At 35.1% G+C, this 19,758-nt stretch overlaps 1 protein-coding gene across 2 annotated transcripts in view; it reads left to right on the top strand.

Moving 5' to 3' along the window:
- The window catches only part of SNAPC1 (small nuclear RNA activating complex polypeptide 1), a 39,677-nt gene extending 20,641 nt beyond the window's left edge, over positions 1-19,036 (top strand). The window contains exons 8-10 of one of the 2 annotated variants that reach the window (XM_021701427.1): positions 2,724-2,874; positions 14,560-14,658; positions 17,745-19,036. In XM_021701427.1, the coding sequence (XP_021557102.1) occupies positions 2,724-2,874; positions 14,560-14,658; positions 17,745-17,806 (312 nt within the window). In that variant the 3' untranslated portion in view covers positions 17,807-19,036. Of the gene's footprint in view, positions 1-2,723; positions 2,875-5,714; positions 5,785-14,559; positions 14,659-17,744 lie in introns of those variants that run through there. The other variant, XM_021701428.1, reaches the window with a different exon arrangement.
- The last annotated feature ends 722 nt before the right edge of the window (positions 19,037-19,758 follow it).

The raw sequence follows: 19,758 nt of genomic DNA, 5'->3' as shown, positions 1-19,758 counted from the left end.
TTTCAGTTCTGAGGAGTTTTTTTATATTGTTTCTTTGATAGTATTTGCTGCATTTTTGCTCCTTCTCTTGAATTTTTATTTTATTTTTCTTTTCTGTTTTCAATCTCTGTTTTCAGGGAGATTGCTTAAACTTTGTCTTCTGAACCATTATATTGAATTTTTTATTTTTGCTGACTTTCTTTTTTATTGCTAAGGTCTTTTTTTTTTTTCCTTCTCTGAATCTTTTCTTTAAAAAAATGTATTTTTTTATCTTTATTTTTTATGTCCTTGAGGATGTTAATTACAGTGTTTTGAAGTTTATGCCTTTTCCCCCACAGTTCCTGTTTTTGTTTAGTTTGATCTCTTTCATTTTGGTGGCTTTTTTCAAATGTTTAAAGAGCCTCAGATCTTATTTAAGAGTGGTCATGTGAAGATATGACTTGTTACCCTCGGTATTTCTTTTTGTTGGATCGCATCATTTTTACCAGAGAGCAGTCTTCCATTCCCTTGTCTAGGGGAAAGAAGGGTAAATAAGCCCAACCACCAATGTTCTGGGAGCCTACAGAGAGAATCAGTCATGAGGCTTACCATTCTTTATGCAGGTTTCACTTACCTTCCCTATTTTCAGTAAGAGGCTTTGTCCTCTTCTTCAGCTATGCCATTCCTCAGGCCTACAGCATCCCTGGTTTAGCCTCTCCAGAGAGCAAGCCTCCTCTTTTCTATAGGAGGTCAGTTGTGTAGTTTTGAGGTTGGGAAATGGGACACTATTGCTTTTGTAGATTTTCAGCATATCTACCATTTTTTTAAAAATTTTTAATTTTATTTTTTTTAAAGATTTTATTTATTTATTTGACAGAGAGAGACACAGTGAGAGAGGCAACACAAGCAGGGGGAGTGGGAGAGGGAGAAGCAGGCTTCCCGCTGAGCAGGGAGCCCGAGGCAGGGCTTAGTCCCACGACCCTGGGATTCTGACCTGAGCCGAAGGCAGATGCCTAATGACTGAGCCACCCAGGTGCCCCTCTACCATTTTTTTAGACACATTTCTGATGATTCTAATTCCTGATCCACTTGGATCAGCTTGCTTTATAGTAACTTTCTCAATATAGGCAATTAGATTTTAGATTTCCTCATTCTGTTAAGTCAGCTATCACTCACTGTTCCTACTACTAAATTTTTTTTAGCAGCTGCGTTGTTTTCTATTATCTCTGTTTTGTGAGTTTATTCAGAAATTTTCTTACTATCATTTTAGTGGGATTTCAGGAGGGAGAACTGATAAATTTATGTGCTTAAGCCCATATTTCTTCCTGGATTGTTTTCATGAGTCTAGGGGTGTCTTTTTTTTTAAGATTTTATTTATTTGACAGAGAGAGACACAGCGAGCGAGGGAACACAAGCAGGGGGAGTGGGAGAGGGAGAAGCAGGCTTCCTGCAGAACAGGGAGCCTGATGCGGGGCTTGATCCCAGGACCCTGGGATCATGACCTGAGCCGAAGGCAGATACTTAACGACTGAGCCACCCAGGCGCCCCTAGGAGTCTTTATTCTGTGGGAAATTACTATCATTTTCTAGTTGTAGAAATGAGAAGGAATAAATAAAAAAAGTGATTATAGATTAGTTAAGTGTTACATATTTGTTATCCCACAGTAAATTGAGTACAAAATACTGTTGAATTAAAGCACCAAGGACAATAAGTTAATTAATCCAAATTGCTTTAAACCAGAACGGTTCCACATTATATAGTGCTAATTGATGTTTAGTGTGTATCTTAAGAGATTATGAAAATTAAATTGTAATCCCCATAAAGTGTGACAAGAGAGCATCATAGCATAGCTGCAGGTTTTTTCTTTATTGAGGTACAATTAACATTTAACACATGGTAATTGTTTTAATAATTGTTCATACCTGGATCTGAAAACTCCTATAAGGACTCTGCTTAAGCAAGGAAATTCATTGATAACAACTAAAATGTCCTTGCACTGTCCTTCCGTTTCTCACCTTTTATGTTGCTTTCACTGTCTTCAAGTGTTGTTCCTGACAGCCAGCTTTGCGTGTTCCCAGCTTTAGGTTCAATGGAAATGGAGAATTTTCCTTCCTAATAGTTACACAGAATTCTAAAATTGATCTGTGATAGAGATCACATGCCCACCCATGAACAAGTCAGTGGCCGTGGTGATGTGAAACTTTTGACTAGATCAGTGGCACGTACCTGGAGCCAGGCATCAGGTGGTTCCACTCAAAAGACATGGTGGTAACTAGGGAACATAACTGTTCTTAGAAGAGAGGAAGAATAGGTTAGTAGACAGTAAAAAACAGTACTCATCCTTTACACCTGTTTCCCAACCATGCAACAACAACTACATTTTAACCCAACAGTTAACATTTTTTACCCAATTTGAGTAGATGGTGATGACAGTTGCAGGGAGCCTATCCTGTTGTAAAGATAAAAGAGTGTGTATATATATATATATATTTATATATTAACTTTTATATATATATATTATATATAATATATATAGTTCTACATTTACTAAAAAAGTTTATATATATATTATATGTATATATACATATATATATATGTATATATATATATATATGCAACAAGTATTAAGCAAGCCAGTATAATGGTAAAGTACTTTATGACTTTTATTTTTCCTCATCTTTGTGTATTTTGTCTTTTCCTAAATTGTCTATCAGTTGGATTCATTTTGTGATTCATTGTGGTTAATTGGATTTCTAACTCTCAAGGCATCCAAGTCAAGAAGGCATCGTCAAGTCAAACTTGACTCTTCTGACTCTGATTCTGCATCTGGTCAAGGACAAATCAAAGCAACTAGGAAAAAAAGAAACAAAGAAACATTGAAATCAGCAGGAAGGAAGATGTCTTCCAGAAACAGAGGTAACTTTTTAAAGTCTTTTTGAGACTCAACAAGGGATAATGGATCTTGTTTACAACCTCCCCTCCCTGTTTTTTCTTTATTAAAAGGGATTAGATACTTGTTTGAGAACTTTGTGAGATTTAGTATAAAAAATAAATTAATTATCTTAGATTCTTAGAATCTTACTGCTTAAAGGGACCCTAGGAGTTACCAAATTCATTATTTCATAGATGATGAAATTTAGGTCCATACAGATTAAATAATTTGTCCAAAAGTGAAATAGCTGTTTATAGAATCAGTCTAGAATTATCGAGAGCATACTTAATAAGTGCTTTTTGTATGTGAATTAAACTTAAGTGTAGAATTAGGTGAGTTATACATTCTATAAACTATATTTCCCTTTAGCTGCATTAAGATGTACCTTTTCTTTTAAAATAGTGTGTCTATAACATTAACCTTGGAATTTGATTCTTAAAGAAATGACTATATATTTTAATAGTTTAATTTTTAAAAAATTACACGAGTAATATATATTCACCATACATAAAGTTGGAGTCTGATTAGCAGGCTTACAAGAAAAAAAAAAAGGCATTAGAAACATTAGTAAATATTCAATGCCTAATATAAAACACACTCCCAGCTACTAGTACAATATATAAAGATATGTTATGGCCTTTTATTTATTTTATTTTTTTAAAGATTTTATTTATTCATTTGACAGAGAGAGACACAGCGAGAGGGAACATAAGCAGGGGGAGGGAGAGAGGGAGAAGCGGGCTACCTGTGGAGCAGTCTCGATCCCAGGACCCTGGGATCATGACCCGAGCCAAAGGCAGACGCTTAACTGAGGTGCCCCTGTTATGGCCTTTTAACATAAATGTTTTCCTTCCTATATTGAGGCAGTGGAAGGAGAATTGAAGTTAACATAGTCCAGATATGATTAAGTTCGGTAACAGTTGCTTGAAGTATACTGAAAATTCTCAGGAGGAGAGACCACATTTGTTAAGGATATATCAGGAAATACTTCAAAAGCAGAATTTCTTAGTTCTTTTTACAAGGCTGCAGATACTGGGAAGAAACCTGTTAGACCAATCTCACTTACAAGTATTACTGAAAAAAAAATCCTGTTACATGTATTGAAAGAATCCCAGCTATAAAACAACTTGACTGAGTGCATTTTGTTCCAGAATGCAGGGATGGTGCAATTAGGAATCTCTCAGTATAATTTGCCATACAGATAGGTTAAAGGGGAAAATGTAAATTCAGTTTAATAGTAACCCAAGAAGACTGATAAGATCTAGCATCCATTCTTGATTAAAAAAGGAATCCTCTAGATTAGGGGGTCAGCAAACCTGTTGTTAAGGGCCGGTCAGCATATCTGTTATTAAGGGCCAGAGGGTAAATATTTTAGGCTTCTTAGGCCATAAGATTTCTGCCACAGCTACTCAGCTCTGCCATTGTAAGGCAAAAGTAACCACAGACAATACATAAACAAATGAATATGTTCCAATAAAATTGTATTTACAAAAACAGGTGATAGGCCAGATTTAGCCTGGGCCCATAGTTTTGTCAACCTCTGCTCTGGATAAAAAAAGTAGTTGGTTATACTTTAACTCAAAAAAGTATGTATGTGAGTGTGTGTTATTTGACAAAAGGCCACCTCATGTTTGTTGGTAATACATAGAAGTATCACAATTGTATTACTATTGCCTGTCAATGTAATTAGGCAGGAGAGTGAAGTAGGACATGATTTCAGAAAAATTATAAAATTATTGTGATTTACAAATGACTGATTTTATGTGTAAAAATATCTGAAAGAAAATTCACTGGAAAAAACATAGGAACACAAAATTTAGTAAGGTAAGAGATACCACTATATACCTTACAGAAATTAAGAGGATAATAAAGAAAAATTATGAATACTTTTATGCCAGTAAGTTAGTTAAGTTAGATAAAATGGGTATATTTTTTAAAAGACACACATTTCCAAAACCAACAAGAAGAAATAGAGAATTTGAGTAGTTCTACGTTTACTAAAAAAGTTAAATTCCCAGATGACTTTGCTGGAAATTCTAGGAGACATTTAAGGAAGGAATACTATGCTGTTCTTTCAAAAGACACAAGAAGGAATACTTCCCAGCTTATTGACATTTTAAGAAAAGACAAAGACTAATATCCCTCATGAACATAAATGTAAAAACTTTTACAAAATATTAGCAAGTTTAATCCAACAGTATATTAAAAGGACAGTATAGTAGGACAAACTTGGGTTTATCCCAGAAATATAAGGCTGGTTTATTTAGGAAATAAACCAGCATAATTTACCATATTAGCAGAATAAAGGAGAAGGACTATATAATCATCTCAGTATATGTAGACAGAATATTTGAAAAAATCCAGCATCTATTCATGATAAAATCTCTGAGAAAATTAGGATTAGAAAGGAACTTCCTCAGCCTGATAAAGGACGACTTTGAAAAACTACAGCTAGCATCATACTTAATGGTGAAACCATACTTTCCCTCTAAAATTGGGAACAAGGCAGGATGACTGTTCATTGCTCTTCTTACACATCATACTGGAGGCCCTAGCCAGTGAAGTAAGGCAAAAAAAGGAAATAATACACATTTAGATTAGAAAGGAAGAAATAATACTGTGTCTGTTTGCAAATGAAATTATTTTTTACACAGAAACGGTCTCCAAAATTCTACACAATAGTTACCAGAACTAATTAAGTGAGTTTAACAAGATCACAAGGTACAGGGTTAGTATTTCTGTATTCTAACAATGGAATAATTAGTAATTGAAAAAAATGTTAAAGTATAATAACACAAAAACCACAAAATAGTTTGGTATATAGGTAACAACATATATGCAGGATCTGTATGCTGAAAACTACAAAACGATGAATCAAAGAAGATTTAAGTAAATGGAGAGATAATATGGGCTTCATGGATTATCAAACTCAACACCCAAAGAACAAATAATCCAATCAAGAAATGGGCAGAAGACATTAACAGACATCTTTCCAAAGTAGACCTCCAAATGGCCAACAGACACATGAAAAAGTGCTCAGCATCGCTCGGCATCAGGGAAATCCAGATCAGAACCTCAATGAGATACCACCTCACACCAGTCAGAATGGCTAAATTTAACAAGTCAGGAAACGACAGATGTTGGCGGGGATGTGGAGAAAGGGGAACCCTCCTACACTGTTGGTGGGAATGCAAGCTGGTGCAGCCACTCTGGAAAACAGTATGGAGGTTCCTCAAAACGTTGAAAATAGAACTACCCTATGACCCAGCAATTGCACTACTGGGTATTTACTCCAAAGATACAAATGTAGTTATCTGAAGGAGTACGTGCACCCCGATGTTTATAGCAGCAATGTCCGCAATAGCCAAACTATGAAAAGAGCCAAGATGTCCACTGACAGACGAACGGATAAAGAAGATGTGGTATATATATATACAATGGAATATTATGCAGCCATCAAAAGGAATGAAATCTTGCCATTTGCAATGATGTGATGGAACTGGAGTGTATTATGCTGAGCGAAATAAGTCAATCAGAGAAAGACATGTATCATATGATCGCACTGATATGAGGAATTCTTAATCTCAGTGATGGGGGATGGGAGGGATGGGGTGGCTGGGTGATAGACATTGGGGAGGGTATGTGCTATGGTGAGCACTGTGAATAGTGTAAGACTGTTGAATCACAGACTTGTACCTCTGAAACAAATAATACATTATATGTTAAAAAAAAAAAAAAAGATAGTAGGAAGGGAAAAATGAAGGGGGTGAAATCGGAGGGGGAGACGAACCATGAGAGACTATGGACTCTGAGAAACAAACTGAGGGTTCTAGAGGGGAGGGGGGTTGGGGGATGGGTTAGCCTGGTGATGGGTATTAAAGAGGGCATGTATTGAATGGAGCACTGGGTGTTATACGCAAACGATGAATCATGGAACACTACATCAAAAACTAATGATGGGGGCGCCTGGGTGGCTCAGTCGTTAAGCGTCTGCCTTCGGCTCAGGTCATGATTCCAGGGTCCTGGGATCGAGCCCCGCATCGGGCTCCCTGCTCGGCCGGGAGCCTGCTTCTCCCTCTCCCACTCCCCCTGCTTGTGTTCCCCTGTCTCGCTGTGTCTCTCTCTGTCAAATAAATAAAATCTTAAAAAAAAAAAAAAACAAAACTAATGATATATGATGATTAACATAAAAGATAAGATCAAGTAAAAAAAAAAAAAAAAAAAAACAAGACCAATACAGTTAAGTCACCTAGTCCTATATTGTTCTGTAGATTAAATGTAATGCCAAGAAGAAATCCCAACAGTTATATAAATAAGAAGCTGATTTTTTTTTTTTAAGATTTTATTTATTTGACAGCGACACAGCAGAGGGAGTGGGGGGGGAGAGAGGGAACACAAGCAGAGGGAGTGGGAGAGAGAAGCAGGCTCCCTGCTGAGCAGGGAGCCCGATGTGGGGCTCCATCCCAGGATAACAAGCTGATTCTTAAGTGTATATGGAAATGGAAAGAAACTAGAGTAGCCAAAACAAGTTTTGAGAAATAACTATAAAGCTTCAGAAATCAAGACACAGTGTGCTATCTGCAAGAAGGTAGACACAAAAGTCAATGGAAGAGAATAGAGAATCTAGAAATAGATTTGTACTTATATGGTCAATTTTATTTTTGATAAAGGTGCAAAGACAATTCAGTGGAAAAAGATAGTCTTCAGTAAATGGCACTGATATAATTTTATATCCATATGCAAAAAACAGATCCTCAATTTATACCTCTTACCATATACAGAAATTAACTTAAAATGGATCACAGACCTAAATATAAAAACTAAAATCATAAAACTTAAAGATGAAAACATAAAAAATGTCTTGGATTGGGCAAAGATATTTTTATATATGACATAAAAAATACAAGCCATAAAAGAAAAAAATTGATAAATTGGACTTGCCTCAAATTAAAATTCTTTGGACGACACTTTTAAGAAAACGAAAAGACAGGCCACAGAGTGGGAGGAAATATTTGCAAAATACAACCCTGATAGAGGCCTTGTATCCAAATATATAAAGAACTGTCAACACTTAGTAATAACCCAATTAAAAAATGGGCAAAAGATTTGAACAGATACTTCAAAGAGAATATGTGCATGGCAAATAAACATCTTGAAAGATGTCTGACATCTGTAGTTATTAGGAAATGCAAATTAAAAGCATAGTGGCATTCTGTTACTCCCTGTCGCAATGGCTACAAAAAACAAAACAAGAAAATTGGCAATAACGAAAGCTGATGAGGACACAGAACAGTTGAACCTTCATACATTGCTGGTGGGACTCCAGAATGGTATAGTCACTTTGGAAAACTGTTTGGCAGTTTCTAATAAAGCTAAACACATGCTTAACTTATGACCCAGCAGTCCTACTCCTTGGTATTTACCCAAAAGAAATGAAAACTTATATATTCACACAAAAAGTTGCATGCAAAAGTTTATAGCGGTTCTGTACATAATTGTGAAAAATTATAGCCAGCCTAAATATCTTCAACTGGTCCTTGGATAAACAAACCATGGAATAAGTGTACAGTGGGATACTACTCAAGAATAAAGCAGCTGCTGATACATGTGGTAGCAGGGGTGACTCATGTGCCTTGTGCCAAATAAGAGAAAGAAGACAGACAAAAGGCCTAAGGGCAATCTGGAAGAGGCAAAATTTATAGGGGCAGAAAACAGATCATAGGTGGCTAGGTACTGAGGGTGGAGGGCAGTGTTGACTGCAGAAGGGCAGGGAAATTTCTGATATAGAATTGTTCTGTATTTTGGTTGCAGTGGTAATTGCACAACTGCATTTGTCCAAACTCCCAAATCTGTACATTGAAAATCATGGTGACTTTTATTATGTATAAATCAACAACCCAAACAACCCCAAACCAGAGGACATGAGGAAAAGACTGATTAGTTTGATTATATTTAAAAATTAACTTCTGCAAGATTGTTTTTTCTAAGGTATTAAAGATAACTTGGGTCTTTTTTTCCCTAAGGTATCAAAGATAACTTGCGTTTTGAAAGCTGCACAAGCAGTTTTTATTAGTAATCAACCTTCATACAAGTGCAGAGAGGTCAGCTGGCCAAGCTGCTTTCTTAAACACCTAAACAGGTTTTTGTTTTGTTTTTATGTGGCTGAGGAACAAAGGAGAAGCAAGTGCAAAATAGGAAAGAAATTAAATGAAAGTTTCTTTTCATCTTAAATAATTTGGCAGGTGTAATTTACAAAATAACCACTTCCTTCACTAACTATATTTTATTACTTAATGTAGTTACCTAAAACATTTTCATAAACTCTGAGATTAACTTTTAAGAACTGGTTCTTTATCACATCCAAGATTTGTTACTGAATTTACCTAGGTGTGTTAGGGAGGATTTAACCCATGAGAAAGAAAGTGTAACAAGATACCTGAATTCAAATCTTCAGTTGTATCTCAGCTATTCTAGCTAACCAGCTTTGTGGCTCAGAAGGTATTGTAAATACTTTGAAGCAGAAGTGATTTATTATTCTATATCTTAAAGATCCAAGTACTTCATAGTTTCCCTTTAATCAAAATTTCATTTCCTTAAAGTGGAAAGATATTTTTGATTTCATGCTTTTTTCAAAAAGAGGCACCTTGTACTCCCAACAATGCAAAAGAGCTTGCAAAAGTATTTGCAGCACATATAATAATGTTAACATTTCTAATTTTAGGGGAGCTCTTAGAATTTAGTAAGAAAAAGACCACCACCCAAGTAAAGAAACTGGCTTAGGAGATGAGCAGGCAATTCACAAAGTGTAGACAGTCAACATATATTTGAAGAGATATTTAATCTCAGTAATTAAAGGAATGTAAATTAAAACATTTTTATATAACTTACTAGATTTGCAAAGATTAAGGATAAATGAATACCCATTGATCGTGGAAGTGTAAAGAGGTAAAATCTGAATTTAAGTGGGAGTATAAATTGGCACATCCTTTTCAGACAGCAATATGGAATCATCTGTCAAAATTTTAAAAGTACGTGCCTTTTAATGTAGCAATTCAATTTCTAGGAATTTATCCTTTACAAGTGACAAAAACACACAGGACATTCACTGCAGGATTATTTGAAATGGCAAAGACTAAACAACTCAAATGTGTAACATTGAAAAATTTGGTACATAAAATTGTTAGCCTATACAAAAGAATATTTTGCAGTTATTAAAAAGCTAGAGAAAGTTCTATATATACTGACATGAAAATAGGTCCAAAATATACCAATGCATTGCTTAGTGAAAAGTCTTTTTAAAGAAGAGTATGATTGCATATCTGTTCATAAAAGTATCTGTAGGGGCGCCTGGGTGACTCAGTCAGTTGAATGTCCAACTCTTGGTTTTGGCTCTGGTCATGATATCAGGGTCATGGGATCCAGTCCCATGATGGGCTCCATGCTGAACAGGGAGTCTGCTTGTCCCTCTCCCTAGCCCTGCTTGTGCGTGCACACACACTCTCTCTCTCTCAAACAAATCTTTAAAAAATAATATGTAGACATAAACACAATGTATATCATTAAAGAAATCTAGAAGCATATTAACAGTGGTTAATTCTCAGGGATGGGATCATGAGAAATTTCCAAGTCCAGGAATTTCTGTAATGTTTGAATTTTTTGTGATAACTGTATGTTACTTTAGTAATCTGGAAAAAATCCAAAGTTTTTTATTTAAAAAAAATAAATGTAACAATACTTTCATAGACTTAAGACAAATATAAGAATTGGCATGAAAAAAGGCAGGGTAGTTGGAAGTATAGAGTGACTCCATTTTGCCTGGGACTGTAAAGGATGTGTTGAGGAGCTACTGTTAATGTAGAAAAATATGTTGAGGATTGTATTTTGACCAGCCCTGAAATGTGGAAGCATTACATTTTGGTAGGCAGATGGGAGTCATCTGAGACTTCTGAGTAGACGGGAGTCATCTGAGACTTCTGAGTAAGAAAGTGGTATGACCAGTTTTCTTTGAAGAAAATCAATCTGGGAGTGGTATGGTCGGTAGGGGGGGACAAACTGAAAATAGGAACACTAAGGAAAAGGCTGTTTAGGAGTAATGAGCATCTGGCCAGGTGGTTGTAGGAATTAGGCAAGCAGACAAACAGATATGAGAGCCAATGTATATAACCAAGTATAGATGTAACGTAGCTGTATGTAACCAAATATAGAGGCTGATGGAGAGGGATGAGACAAGGATGCTTAATGCCTAAATAACTGAAGGAATGTTGGTGCCTTTGACAGAAATAAGGATCACAGGATGAAGATTTCATTTGGGGTAGAATTTGTCCCAGTCTGCCTTTCCAGGTTCAATTCCTGTAATAGTTGTCTGGCTCAATCTATTGATTGGATTTACAGAAGTTTGTATTATTTAAGCTTCAGCTCTATGTGTTCCCCATTCCTCACTATAGCGTGCACATTTCTGGAAGGACATAAGTAATAGTAATGACGGTGGAGAGGAGAATAGCTATTATTTCTGTCACACTTAGTATCTGCCACACTTCTTTCACATATCCAAGGTCACCTAGCTAATAAATGGAGCTGAGACTCGAATAGCAGTGTGTCTGAATCTAAGCCTGAGTCTTTAAGTGCTATACTTGCTGTCTCTCAGGTAACTGGAAATGTGGTCTGGAGCTCAAATTAGACATGCAATTCAGTATGTTGTATTCTTTTTTTTTTTTTTTTTTAAGATTTTATTTATTTAATTTAGAGAGAGAATGAGATAGCGTGAGAGGGGGGAGGGTCAGAGGGAGAAGCAGACTCCCTGCTGAGCAGGGAGCCCGTTGCGGGTCTCGATCCCGGGACACCAGGATCATGACCTGAGCCGAAGGCAGTCGCTTAACCAACTGAGCCACCCAGGCGCCCCAGGTAGATGGTTTTACTATGCTCAAAGCTAACAGTGTGGGATACAATTATAACTAATAGACTATTGCTCAATCTTAAAACAAATGGTTACTAGACATGCAGTTAGAATACAACATACTGGGCGCCTGGGTGGCTCAGTTGGTTAAGCGACTGCCTTCGGCTCAGGTCATGATCCTGGAGTCCTGGGATCGAGTCCCGCATCGGGCTCCCTGCTCAGCAGGGAGTCTGCTTCTCCCTCTGACCCTCCCCCCTCTCATGCTCGCTCTATCTCATTCTCTCTCTCAAATAAATAAATAAAATCTTTAAAAAAAAAAAAAACCATCTACCTGATATCCTCTAGGGAGTTAGTTTTGTAATAACTAAGGTTAATGATTTAAATGTCAAAATTTACTTTTTAAAAGTTTATTCCGGTTAATATCTTTCTAAAACATTCATCTCTATATATTGCTTGTTTTCTACAATGTGCATTTATCATTTTTATAATTAGAAAAATACTAAAATGTATTTTATGCCCTCCTGTTTTCTAGAACAGTATATCCTAACATAATTTAATTTTCTCTTTATAACTCAGGGTTATCATCATAAGCATATTATGTTACTGGGCTTTATAATATAATGATTGTATCAAGAAATATCTTAAGTATGTGGGGAAGTTTATACTTACGGCTTCATGCTGCATTACTTTGTCAGTTTTTATGTCTTATTTTTTAAAAAGTTTTTCTGTTACACTTACTGTGGTAGTTGTCTTCTTTGGTTCTCATTGTGGCTTATAGCAATTTTTTTTGCCCTTTTGCTGCTGTTTAACTGTAATGGTTTCAGAAACTGGTTGGCCGTTCACTTCAGTTTTATGTAAAATAAATGTAATCAGGTTTGGATAAAGGCCTGTGGAACATACCGATGACTAAAGTTCATGAGCTTTATTTAATATATGGACTTTGAGATAAACATCTGAAGTTTTATACGTTTACTTCTTGGTTCCTGGCTGCATGTTAGGTGGGTGAAGCACTGTATTTGTTTTTAAGAGCTTTTAGAGAACATTGCTTTTTATTTTTTTAAACATACTTAATGTAGAGATCCATCTCTAAAACACAATCATCATGTGGCTAGATGAAGACTTGTTTCTCAACTGTCTTTTTTTTTTTTAAAGATTTTATTTATTTATTTATTTATTTGAGGGAGAGAGCGAGAGAGCATGAGTGAGGTGCAGGGAGAGGGAGAAGCAGACTCCACGCTGAGCAGGGAGCCCAATGTGGGGCTTGATCCCAGGCTCCTGGGATCATGACCTGTGCCGAAGGCAGAAGGCAGATGCTTAACTGACTGAGCCACTCAGGTGCCCCTCAACTGTCTGTTTTAAACTCAGAAATCCTTACCTTGACGTTGTTGGATAGAATCTTTCAAGTTGTAAATGTGGATTTAGGGAAAAGTCATTAATAATGGATATGGATGGACATGCTAAAAGATTGTGAAGAACAGTATCAGTAACTTTGGGTAGATTGTACTGATTGTAATTTTGTGAACTGAAAAATTTTATAGGTCCAAGTTTTAAAAAAACATGATTAGATATAAAAAGATTTCCTAAAACATTATCTACCATCTTAAAAATCATGTAATAAATTATTGTAATTAATATTTATGATTTGCAAGTAAAGGTAGAATTCTGCTTTAATGACTTAATGGGAAACTGGTATTATTTTATTATCAAGTTTAAATTGTATTTAAATGGAAGCTTATGGCTGCAGTTTACTCAACTCCACCTTAGAGCAATCTGTTCATTCCATAAACTACTATACCCCATTAACTCAGCATATATGTGTTCAGAGCAGAAAATTTAAGCTTATTTTCATTTTAATTTCTTGCCTTCTGAGAAGTGCTGACAGGTATGTATTAACATATGTACTAAATGAAATACTGTGGTATAAAATCATTGAACCCATATTTAATCATTTAATAAATATTTATTGAGGCCCTACTGCATGCCAGGCACTTTTCTAAGTGCTGGGGATACATTGACTTAAGCCAAAGTCTATCCTTGTGAAACTCACATTCTAGTGGGAGGAGGCAGACCATAGAGAAAAAAATTAACATGTAGTAATAGATCAGGTGGTGAAAGTATTGTAGAGAAGAATAAGGCAGCATAAGGAGTGAGAATGTATGTGGGCGTTACTGTTGGGACCTGAAAGTTATGTGCTGAGACCTGATAAAACAATGGTATTTGATAAATTTGATTAGGATATTTCTTTAGGCACCAGAAGGTTGATGTAGAAAAATGTTTTAGAAAATGGTAAGTCAATGGCAAGTTATGATTAGAGAAATCTATTTTATAGAGCAGATGTAGTGAGAAGAGAAAGTATACATTCAAAAACAAGGCTATTACCTTTAAAATTACATTTGTGATTAGTTAATAAAGTTGAAATAAGACACACGATTATTCCCTGATATCTGCAGATATAACCCATAATGTGTGTGATAAAGCTTGAGTAGTGTTTATTAAACAGCAGTTTAAATAATATTGTCATTTTTTCCCCTTTTCTCCCTTTTCTTTACTTTAATGATAAGAATTAGATTATTTTCAAAGCAGAGATACAAATATAATAATACTTAAAAATAGAAATGTATTTTAAAATGCATATTTCTCTTTACCATTCCAATTTTCACATTTAGTTTAAATATCTAATTTTTATGTTGTAGTAATGACATTATTTTGTAAAAATTTTTCTCAAAGATTAACATTCTTTGTTTTTGTATGAAATTATTTTCCCAACTATTTCCAGATAACATGCAGAATGTACATAAAGAAGATAAATCGTTAAGGCTGAGTATGCCTGTAATTACAGAAGAAGAAGAGGACAATGAAAGTGTTAGTGAAACAGGTACAGATGAAATTTTGTCAAATACTGATGAAAAGTTATGCTCGGAGAGCATTAAGATTTAGAACCCTTGAAGAGCATGGTGGTTAGCTCTGTGTTCTTGTGATGCTTTTTTTCTTTGACACGTTGAAGAATTTTAGTATTAATCATGACACTTAAAAGTAAATGTTAATACAATAAATAAATGGAAAGGAGAGGTAGTGGTCAGTTGAGGGGAGAAGTGAAGGATAGGTAAAATACCATTATTAGTACGTGAATATACCTCATGAGGCTGTCTGGAATGTATTCCTAACAAAGGGCAAGGTTCACAAAATACAAATTTCTGAATATAACTTTAAAGAGATTTTATTGTTAAAAGATAGTTATTTCAAATTTGAATGTAAAATTTTCACCTATGGAATGATGATTGTAACTAAATAGTTGTAAATTGCATGACGTAAGTTAAAATGGCTATACGTTTTAGTGTTGTAGTTTGTAGTTTTCGTAATTTGTTTGTAGTGTTTATTAAACAACAGTTTAAATAATTCTGTCTCTAGTAATAATTACAGTATTACAGAGAATAAGTTACATTTAGCAGGCTAGGCTTGATAATTGGTAATCCATCAATGATAATGAATATAATGTGTGTTAATACATAATGACTTTTTTTTCCATTTGGTTTTATATTCATTCAGCAAGCATATCCTGAGTGCCTATCATGTTTCAAACACTTAGCTATGTACAGGGCTATAAAGATATATACTACTGGAATTTAAGAACCATTTTATTTTGATCACAGTTATTATAGATCTGAGCACAGTGACTGGCCCATAGTGGACTTAAGTATTTGTTGAATGAATCAGATCAATCTGTGCCTTCAAGGACCTTAGAGTTTAGTTAGGGAGAAAAATAGCCCAGTTCATTATGGTAGAGAGAAACGGTGTTATAGAAGTATATAGAAGACAAAGAATAGACATTTTACAAGGAATATTTGTTCCTTCAGAAATGTGAGTGCTTCTGTGATTTGCTTATGTCAGCATAAAATAGTCCTTTACAATCTTGTGATGAGTTTCAGACTGTAGTTTCTTTCCAGTCTTGATTGGTAGCTTTTTTTGTGAGTAAACAGTTAAATAAACAAACACACCTTTATGAATCTTTGGCAAGTCCAATTTTAAAATCTGTTAGTTTGTGGGGTGCCTGGGTGGCTCAGTAGTTAAGTGTCTGCCTTCGGCTCAGGTCATGATCCCAGGGTCCTGGGATCGAGCCCCGCATTGGGCTCCCTGCTCAGCAGGAGGCCTGCTTCTCCCTCTCCCACTCCCGCTGCTTGTGTTCCCCCTCTCGCTGTGTCTCTGTCAAATAAATAAGTAAAATCTTTAAAAAAATAAATAAAATCTGTTAGTTTGTGATTTTTAAAAATTTGGTTAAATTATAATGACACATGCATATGACTTAATTCAAATAATTTTATAATATTCATTATAAGAAACTACAGTCTTCTGACTTTGACTCCCATTTCTTTCTTTTTAAATTTTTATTTATTTTTTATTATTATGTTCAGTTAGCCAACATATAGTACATCATTAGTTTTTGATGTAGTGTTCAACGGTTCATCACTTTTGACTCTTTATTGTTTTGGTATTTACCTCTATGTCTTTAAAAAATTTGTATTTTATCACTTCTTTATGTTTTAGTTCTGTGGATTATCTCTTGACTTTCCACTGAGAAAGGCAAGGGTATAGTTTTCTTTAATATATTCTTCACCTCCCACTTCAAAAACACGTATGCTTCCCAGGCCCCAGCCTTCCAATATAATTATTTTAGCTATGTCGGTATTCTGCGTTTATAAAATATTATTGACAACAGAGCCATGTAATGTACTGTGACTTACTCTGTACATTTATTGTTTTCCCTAGAGAGTGATAACTTTTTGTCTTACTAATTTATTTTTTCTATAGACTTAACACGAATTTATCTTCAAACTCTTCCTCAGTTGTGTAAATCTCCTGTTGGGATACTCAAAACACATTAGGGATTTTGTCATTTTCATATTTTTAAAGAACTTTCTTGCTGACCTCTGACCTGCCTTACTGGACAGTTTGCTCTCTTGGCCTGCTGCACTCCATCCTGGTCGCTGCTAGGAACCTAGAAGATTCCTGGAATCTCTTTTTCTTCTTACTTTCTTCTTTGTCTTTTCTCGTTCCTTTTCCTATCACTCTTCTTTTGTTTTTCATTAGTGGGGAATATTTTGTTTCTTTACATCTTTCATAATTTTCATGTTTTTGTATTTTCTGTTTTCTTTGTTTTTAATGATTTGTAATTTTTAGGTTCACAGCTGTTTCTAGATAAACACTTACTTGAGTGTTGGTTGTGACATCTGCTGTCATAGCCAAAAAGGTGTACTGGACGGGATTATGCTAAGTGAAATAAGTCAAGCAGAGAAAGACAATTATATGATTTCACTCATATATGGAACATAAGGAATAGCATGGAAGACCACTGGAGAAGGGAGGGAAAACTGAATGGGAAGAAATCAGAGAAGGAGACAAACGATGAGAGACTCTGGACTCTGGGAACCAAACTAAGGGTTACAGAAGGGAGGGAGGTGGGGTAACTGGGTGATGGGTATTAAGGAGGGCACATGTGGTGATGAGCACAGGGTGTTATACGCAACTAAGGAATCGTTGAACAGTACATCAAAAACTAATGATGTACTATATGCTGGCTAATTGAACATAATAATAAAAATAATAATAGAAAAAGATGTATGGTACTAGTGATTTGGGTTACATTTTCAGGTTTAATTGAAATGAAATTCAAATCTTAATCACTCTGTCTCTTATTGCACCGGCCTATAGTTTAGGGAGAGCTCACCCATATGAAACCGCTTCAAAGTAGCTTATTATTAAATAAGGATTTAGGAAGACTAGAATCTACTTTAGCAAGTTTTCAACTGCAGTATCATTTTGAAGGAAAGAATCATGTATATGTTAGGTTTAGGATTTTTTGTTGTGAGGGCATTCCAATTAAACAGCTGTATCGTTTAAATGTATTATTATCAGTTAAAGTATTATTTTGTAGACCTGACAGACTTATTAATTTTATGTCTTTAGAGTTCACTGTGCCCAAGAGGAAAAGAAAATGCAGAACAAAGAACCCGGTGAAGAATTCTTAATTTTGACATCTCTGACAGAAGAAAAGATTTATATTTTGTATATTGAACAGGAACACTGCCAGTATTAAAAATAATTCTTCTGGGAAACTATAGGTTATTTCTCTGAAACGGCAATATCTTAACATTGCTCTAGATTTATAAAGGAACAAAAAATTAGAAATAAGAATTTACTTCAAGAATTAATTTTAACATTTCCTTTTATGAAATCTGCATAAATGGAAATAAAATTTGGATTTAGAATGTAATAGAAATAATCCTGTTATTTGCAGGTTATTGTTTCCTATAACTTTTTGTGATGTTATACTTCTTACAGTTCTGATATTAGCTATTTAAAATACTTGTTCTTGAAGTAGTAATGTTTATTACATGCAAGTGGCTAATTACATTTATAGTATGGTAATGGATTTGTTTATGATGTGTATTAACTCTTTTATATATTGTATGGTTAAGTGCAATACAGTTTTTGCCTTATTTGCTTTATTTTTGAACATATGAAACTTCAGTGGTCAGTAACTTACATGACTGATACTTAGGAAGCCCAGTTTCTACTTCTGCTATCAATTAAATAGTCTTTGGTGCTTGTTTTAAAGCTCCCTTTGGCCTAACATTTATGTATATATGTGTATGTATAGATACATGTATGCATGTGTCCATATGTATACATATATGATTAGTTCAGTACATTGTTTAACTACAACATTTAAATACTAATTATTTCTTTTTAATTTTTTTTAAAGATTTATTTATTTTTAGAGAGAGCGCGCATGTGCACACGTGTGCGGCTGGTGGGGCAGAGGGAGAGGGTGGGAGAATCCTCAAAAGTTGGCCACTTAACTGACTGAATACCAAATACCAATTACTAAATACTAAATACACGCCTAACTACTAAATACTAATTATTTCTAACAAAACCTTTAGGAGTGGTAATGTAAATTCCAGAATGTGTCTATGGTACAGAATAGATGATACAGAAAAAGATTTCTAAGCTTTGTGGATGTGCCTCTGTTAATTTCTCACTTAAGACATTTAAATGGAGATCACTTAAGCCATGTTGTTTGAATTGCTGCCACTAGCAGACTATCTCCACACCATGTGGTTGGCTCAGCCTGTCTTACAGTTGATTATACTCCAGGTTGTTTTCCAGCATTGTATATTCAGGAATTTTGCAAATGTCCTGTGAGTAAAAATGTGTGAAATCTGTAATCTTTTAAAATAAAAATACTGATGCTAGCCCAAGTAAACTTTTGTTTATTAGAATGTATGCTATCACATTAGCTACTAAACAAAATTATTTCCTCTGATTTCAGATGTTCCTGGTAGTAGCTGGGACAGTTTTCATAATGTGGACATTGGACAGAGCTTCTGGGATTTAAACATCCTAGTGTTGGGGCACTTGGAGATAACATTGGCCTCTTGTGTACTAGGTTATTTGCTAAAACTTGTCTGATCATTAACATTTACAAACATTGTACCACTAACACAGTGAGTTGGCCTCTATTTTTTCATAATAATACTTAAGCAAAAGACAAAGTATCATTTCACTTGTACTATGGAGAAACTATCTTAAGATGGTAAGTGCCTTGCCCACATTCACAGAGTTAGTGAGTGATGCATCTGGGATACAAATTTAGGGCTCTTGCCTATAATTTCAGTGTCATTTTGTATAAGCCAACAGAAATGGCAATCCAGAGGAGTACTTATGACTGCAAGCAGTAAAACCCTATTTTGCAGTGACTTAAGCAGTAAGGAAAGGTTAAAACCAGTTGAGTCTCCATGCAGGTTGGTGCTCTGGGTTGTAAAGTAGGTCATTTCCATAATGGCTTCATATACAGGTTTGGGTTTTCAGGGAAAGCTTTGTTTCAGTGTAGGGAACTGGTCACCAGCCAAGTTCCCAGATGTCAGCCAATGGCCAGCCTTGCAAGCAGGCCTGTCTAAGGACTGCAATCTCAGGC

Source organism: Neomonachus schauinslandi, chromosome 9, assembly GCF_002201575.2.
Source record: "Neomonachus schauinslandi chromosome 9, ASM220157v2, whole genome shotgun sequence".
Classification (NCBI taxonomy): domain Eukaryota; kingdom Metazoa; phylum Chordata; class Mammalia; order Carnivora; family Phocidae; genus Neomonachus; species Neomonachus schauinslandi.
This window is presented reverse-complemented; position numbering and strand designations above follow the sequence as displayed.